At 44.3% G+C, this 7,045-nt stretch overlaps 1 protein-coding gene across 5 annotated transcripts in view; it reads right to left on the bottom strand.

Annotated features, from left to right (window-relative positions):
- The window catches only part of MORC2 (MORC family CW-type zinc finger 2), a 38,876-nt gene extending 31,909 nt beyond the window's left edge, over positions 1 to 6,967 (bottom strand). For 2 of the 5 annotated variants that reach the window (XM_014447135.2, XM_014447137.2), the window contains exon 1: positions 5,761 to 6,967. In XM_014447135.2, the coding sequence (XP_014302621.1) occupies positions 5,761 to 5,828 (68 nt within the window). In that variant the 5' untranslated portion in view covers positions 5,829 to 6,967. The remainder of the gene's footprint in view (positions 1 to 5,760) is intronic. The other 3 variants (XM_006104880.3, XM_014447138.2, XM_014447136.2) reach the window with 2 other exon arrangements.
- Positions 6,968 to 7,045: the final 78 nt, after the last annotated feature.

Below are 7,045 nucleotides of genomic sequence, written 5' to 3'. Positions count from 1 at the left end.
GCACCCCACCCCCTGATCGCCTTGCTCTGGGGGTGATAGAGGGCAGCGCCCCACCCCATGATCCGCCTTGCTGTGTGTGTACCAGGGGGCGGTGCCCTAACTCCCCCTATCGGCCCCTACTCTGTGCGTGACAGGGGGAAGCTCCCCACCCCCCTGATGGCCCCTCTTTTGTGCGTGACGGGGGGGGGGGGGGGGCAGTGCCCCAACCCCCTGATTGGCCCTGCTCTGTGAGTGACAGGGGGCAGCGCCCCAACCCCCTGATTGGCCCTGCTCTGTGCATCACAGGGGGTGGCGCCGCAACCTCCCCATCGACCCTGCCTTGAGTGTGACAGGGGGTGGTGCTCCAACCCCCCAATCAGCCCTACCCTGAGCATGACTGAGGGTGGCATCGCAACCTCCCGATCCGCCCTGCTCTGTGCATGACAGGGGGCGGCGCCCCAACTCCCCAATCGGCCCTGCTCTGAGCCCGACCAGGGGCTGCACCTAGGGATTGGGCCTGCCCTCTGCCACCCGGGAGCAGGCCTAAGCCAGCAGGTCGTTATCTCCTGAGGGGTCCCAGACTGCGAGAGGGCACAGGCCGGGCTGAGGGACCCCCCCTTCCCCCCGGAGCGCACAAATTTTTGTGCACCGGGCCTCTAGTCTATAATAAAAGCATAATATGCTAATTAGACCGGAGAGCCAAACAACCTTCTGGACGTCCTTCTGGACAAAGCCGGGGCTGCGAGGGCCAAGCCCCTTGCATGAATTTCATGCAGCGAGCCTCTAGTTGTTGATAAATTCAGAGACAACATTTGCATTTTCTCCAGCCTTCCAACTGATTAATGATGGATCCTACTATCAAATACTAAAGCCAGAGTTCAAAATATCTCTTAAAATGGTAAGAACCAAAAACATACCAACTGTACAAGTTCTCCTTTTTTCAAATAATACTCAAAGAGATACACTAGTTTTTAGTTAGTATCTGAGATATAGATATTTGAGTAACTATCAAAGGAAATTCTTTTCTTCACATACCTAACAATTCCTTACATATGATTCAAGAAAAATCAACCATCTAGAAAAAGAAAGATTTTTAACAAGCTCTCACTTTCAACTGATCAAGGCTTTTATACCATTTGTGCTGTGAAGGAAACTGTTCTGCAGCTCAGCATTTCCAGTGACAAATTCATAGGAAAATCTACTCATTATGTAAGAAAATGTTCTCCCTATTCATATTCGTCCTGCATTTAAACTATATAAATACTTGGATATGTTGACAATAGTTAATTGCCCTAATCGAAACAAAATAATCTAGAGAAATTCTAGAGCAACCATTTTACATTCATACTGCTTTAATATATTTAGAGTAAAAACTCTACATTTTACAGATAAATCATAAGAAATATTGTCTCTAGAATTGAGTTTATATTCACTTCCAATATAGATAGAACAACCCAAAAATATCATATGGCCAATATAAAAAGTTATAAAATGTGCCAACAGGAACATAGAAAGCAGGCATCTTATATTTAAGCATCCTGCTCTATCAGACCACTTAGCAGTACTGCAGAGTGACTTAAGCTATGCATCTTATGCCAAAGGAACATTACTACGACCAGTACACCTAGATTGCTCATGAACTTTTTACTATCAGTCACAAAGCCACCACCAAGAGCAGTAACAGCATGAAACTCCTTTAATCTAAAAACCCTAACTTTTATCATCTCATACTAGCAATATCCAGTATTAAAACAAATTATCCTGACTTTCACGTATCCTAAGAATTTCCCATGCCTGCTTAAACCTTCATGCTAATGTAACCAAGAGAATAACTACCAGTAGTTACCGTAGATCTAAAAAAAAATTAAAAATCAAGATAGTTGCTTACTATCTTTAACAGATGGTCCAGAATTTACTAAAAACTTAACTGCATAATGACTAGCACCAAACAGCAAATTGCTACAATACTTACCAACTCTGGCGTTATATAAGCTACTATAAGTAGAATAATCGTCACCCATTCAATGTTTACCATGTATCATGTATGAACTAATTATTTTATAACCATTACTTTACATAATACTCAAAAACATTGTCAAACTAGCCCCATTTTACAGATGAAGACTCAGAGAATTTGACCTCTGCCCAAGGACATAGCCAAGAAGCAATCAAATCCAAGCTTGGCAGGCTCTCAAGCCCATGATCTTTCCACTGCATCACAATGATTTTCCATCCTTCTAGTTGGGGTTCTGCTTGCAAATCTACATTAAATAGGAGGTAAGGAAAGGGCCATTTCATAATTCACAATATGGCTATACAGTGGGGCCTTGACTTACGAGTGTCCCGACTAACGAGTTTTTTGAGGTACCAGCTGTCTCTCTGCCGATTTTTTGCATTGAGTTGATAGAGTAATTTGAGTTAACAAGCTCCTTAACGAGCTCAGTCTCGGAACTACTTAAACTCGTAAGTCAAGGCCCCACTGTATTGTAGATGTAGATGTCAGGCAACCTAAAAAGATCTTTTTAACATTATAACAAAACAAAGACAACGATATGGTAGAACAAATTTCGCCTTATCTGAAGGTGACACTGCACCACTTAACACAGAGGAGATACATCTACCATTAAGAGTATCAAGGCTGGCCAGTTTGACTCAGTGGTTGAGTATCGGCCTATGAACCAGGAGGTCACGGTTAGGACACATGCCCAGTCAGGACACATGCCCGGGTTGAGGGCTCAATTCCCAGTGTGGGGTGTGCAGGAGACAGCCAATCAATGATTCTCTCTCATCACTGATGTTTCTCTCTCTCTTTCCCTTCCACTCAGAAATCAATAAATACATATTTTTAAAAAAATATCAAGTCACAGCTTAAGAAAATTTAAGGCTCTGGCCGGGTATTTCAGTTAGTTAGAAGCGTTGTCCCAATATGCCAACGTTGTGGGTTCTATCCCTGGTCAGACCATATACAAGCAGTGACCAATGAATGTATAAAATAAGTGGAACAAATCGATATCTGTGTCTCTGTTTCTCTCTCTGTAAAACAATAAAAATTTTTTACTTTAAAATTTTGTTTCCTCTAGAAGTGAACTTCCAGTCAGGTCACCACATTAAAGAAATCTCTTTAAATTAGTTACAAACCAGAAACTTATCTTGTTATTCTAGGTTCATATTTTCTTCTGGCACAAGTGGACATATTCAAAAGTAGACAAATTCAATGTAATCCAGATATCCCAGAGCTTCCAAAATGATACATCCAACCTCAAATGTCCATGCAAGCAGGTGGTTCCAGTTCAACGCTGGTAAATCAAATTCACAGAAAATTCTCCAATATCGCTTTGGTGATTTAACTGAGGTTCAATTCTTTGCTTTGGCTCTGTCCACCTATTGTTATTAAGTTATTAGAGGCCCACCACATGAAATTCATGCACGGGAGGGGTCCCCTCAGCCCAGTCTGCACCCTCTCCAATCTGGGACCCCTCAAGGGATGTCCAACTGCCTGGGGATAGGGCCTAAACTGGCAGTTGGACATCCCTCTCACAATTCCAGACCGCTGGCTCCTAACTGCTCACCTGCCTGCCTGCCTGATCGCTCCTAACTACCCCCCTGCCAGCCTATTCACCCCTAACAGCCTCTGCCTGCTGGCCTGGTCACCCCTTACTGCCCCCATGCCAGCCTGGTCGCCCCCAACTGCCCTCCCCTGCCGGCCTGGTCACTCCATGCAGCCTGCTGTTCAGTCATTTGGTCATCCCTTACTACCCCCCCCTGCCGGCCTGGTTGCCCTACGCAGCCTGCTGTTCAGTCATCTGTCCAGTTGTTTCGGTCATGATGGCCTCTGGCTTTTTATATATTAGGATAATATAGCAAAAGAAATAAGCAGAGACAAATATCCCAGATCCTCCAAATTAGAGGCTGAGATAAAATTGAAGACTTTTAAAGTGAGAAGTAAACCCTTTCCTATATAGACAAGGAAAGAAGACCTTAAAGGTAAAATTGGCCCTAGCCGGTTTAGCTCAGTGGATAGAGCGTTGGCCTGCAGAGGGAAGGGTCCGGGTTTGATTCCGGTCAAGGGCACATGCCTGGGTTGTGGACTCAGTCCCCAGTGGGAGGCATGCAGGAGGCAGCCAACCAATGATTCTCTCACTTTGATGTTTCTCTCTCTCTCCCTCTCCTTTCCTCTCTGAAATCAATAAAAATATATTTTTTTATAAAAATGGTAAAACTGACTAGAGCCAGTATTGCCAATTGGTTAAAAGCACTAACCACTGTTGCCAGATAAATCTTAGTGCCTAAAATCTGCCACTTAGCAGCTGTGTAACCTTTGGCATGAAACTTAACCTGTTTCCTCAGATGCAAAATAGGAATAATCCCAGCAGTGTTGCTATAAAGATTACTTTCAGCCATGTTTAAAATAGTAGTGGCATGAAGCAATTAATTATTATTACTATTATTTTATAATCAAATAAAGTCTGGGGAAGCTGGAACAAGAACCCAGTTTAGAAGTCCCATTCATGTTCTTCCAAGATTATCAAACAGTCTGCTATTCCAAATTTGGCCCCTCATTGCAAAGCCTGATCATCTGTGAACATCTAGTGTACTTCAACTGCTGGTTCCGAATGTGACAGTTCAAACATAAAGGATAGCAAGGCTATGTTATAAACTAGTCAGCAACCTTACCTAACTGGATTTCAAGTTCACCAACCATAAGAATTCACGTAGGTAACCTTTACAGTACCTATTCTAAAACACTCTAGTTCAATAAGCTTCTTAAATAAAACAAAACCAACTTCTCATAGTTTGACAATTCACTCTACTTAGAAAAATTTTGATAGGAAAAATAGCAATCAAAAAAATTACAGACATGATCACAAAGACGACTCTGGAATTTAGGGTTTTGGTTTTGTTTCTAAGTCCTTTCCCATAAAAGGATAAAATTATACTATTAATGGATAACTGAAGTCTATATTCTCAGCCTTGAAGGTGATTCTTCAGATCTCTGGGCCATCATTTAGCTGCTCATCACCTCTCCACATACTAAAATGTTAGAATACTTACCTTTATCTCAAAAGTGACAAATTACCATATTAAAACACAAAGTAGTTATGAGCCTAACGAATCACTTCCAAGAGAGTGAACATAAGGATTAACCCTGAAACATTCCAGACCAATTTGGATGGTAATCTCTTCATGAACCCAAGAACATCGAACACCATGTGTTCTGAGATTTGCACACATTTTGGAGAGTGGCTATTTAAATCATGGGTTTAAACAAGTTGCTATTTCCTGCTTAGCATATGAAAACAGTATCGGATGTGGGGACGAATTTCCCAAGGAATATAAAGCCAACTGTTTGCTGGAGGAAAAAAATTAATACTTTCTTCTCACAAGCTGTCACTTGAATGTCTTCTTTTTTTCCCCCCTTGTTAGAAAGAAAAAAAACTTGTTATAGCCCAACAGTTTTTGCTGTTGTCACTAAAGCGAATATGCTAGAATAGTCCAACTTTTGGTGATTCAAAGAACAGTACTTGGATTCCTATCAAACACTTCAGAAACAACTCGATATAGTGACCTCAAATAACTAGTTTGCATTTGAACAAGTAAGTTTTGATCCAATAAATGGTCATATTCTTCTGGATTAGCAAGAAATGTTTCACTGATCTCTGTTCTTCCAGAGCTCAAGGCTCATCCCCAAAAGTGAAAAAGCGAAATTTCCTGGGAGGGTTTCCATACTAATATCAAGAAATGAGTTATCGGTGACGATAGTGGAACCTACAGGATACTTACGAATTTGTGTGCAGATATTCAAAGGTTAGCTGAGCTCGATTCAGACTGCTGTAATTTGTGAAAGCCATGATTGCAGTAAGGTTCGGGCCTTTACCTACAAACTGGGAAACACAGCCTTACAATGAAATAGGTTTTCCAGGATTTCTTCCAGGAACGTTTGGTAAGTCTGTGCTCCTTAAACAAGTTTACTGCGAACCTAACCAAAATATAGCCAGAGATGTCTAAAACTACAATTGATTCCTCCTTTAAGTATTTTTTTTTTATCTTCTCAGACTATGGCATAATATTTTGAATAGAATTGTCCTACACCTGTAGTCTTAGGAGCTTTTCCGGTTAAGTTGTGAGATAGTTCAATGAGTCGAAATGTGGATAATCTTGAAGTAGATGGTACTGGAGTGGGCGGTTTTATTATTGCTCCTTCTTCGTTTTCTTCTTGTTCTCGTTCTTCCAGGGAACTTCCCAATCCGGAAATGTACAACTTCTGTTATAAAACCCGACAATAACCCATGTCTTCGCCACCAATGATCCCAGGATCCTTACATGGGCCCCAGCCTGGTGGGCATGATTCGGGTTTAGATGGCGATAGTTTGGTAAGTAAGGGCTTCACGAACTCCCAACTGAAATCTCTCTTAACCGCTGACAGCGGACTCCCGCGTTCAGAGCCCCACCCCGCTCTCCTAAGGGTAGAGAGTTCGATTACCTCACAATGACCCACTAAAGCGCCTCACAGCGAAGCCGCCCAAGTCACCTCAGACGGGCACGCCCCTCCCCCCACTCTCCTCAGACTGCGGCCTCGGCCCCTCAGGCCCTTCCCGGGCCTCGGCTCCAGAGGAGGAGTTGGGCCCAGCTTTCAGAGCCCGGATGAAGGGCAATGGCAAGCGCACCACCCGACGGGGCGTTGCCCGGCGCTCGCGGCTGCCTTTGTCCCTCCCCACGGAATTGGAACCCAACAACCGCAGCTTGTTCTTGGAACCATGTGCTGCCGCCGCGTCCGCCGCTGCCGCCGCCGCCGCCGCCGCCGCCGCCCAGACACGAGCCTTCCGTGCGCCGCGCAGAATGAGATGATGACCGGACTCAGCACCACGAAATTCGGCCCTCAGGGTTTGCCTCACAGCCGCCTCTGCGGCCACCACAGCCACCGCTTTGTCTCCGCCTATGCACACGAATCGGGCTCCCTCGCGCACTCCCCGACGCCCCGAACCCCCGAGGCCTCCGCGGCGCGTTCAGCCAATCACAGAGCCGCAGCTCCTCCCGCCCCCGCCCTGAAACGACGCGTCCTGATTGG

This window comes from Myotis lucifugus, unplaced genomic scaffold (assembly GCF_000147115.1).
Source record: "Myotis lucifugus unplaced genomic scaffold, Myoluc2.0 scaffold_617, whole genome shotgun sequence".
NCBI classification, from domain to species: domain Eukaryota; kingdom Metazoa; phylum Chordata; class Mammalia; order Chiroptera; family Vespertilionidae; genus Myotis; species Myotis lucifugus.
Note: the sequence above shows the minus strand (reverse complement) of the source record. Positions and strands in the feature narration are given on the sequence as shown.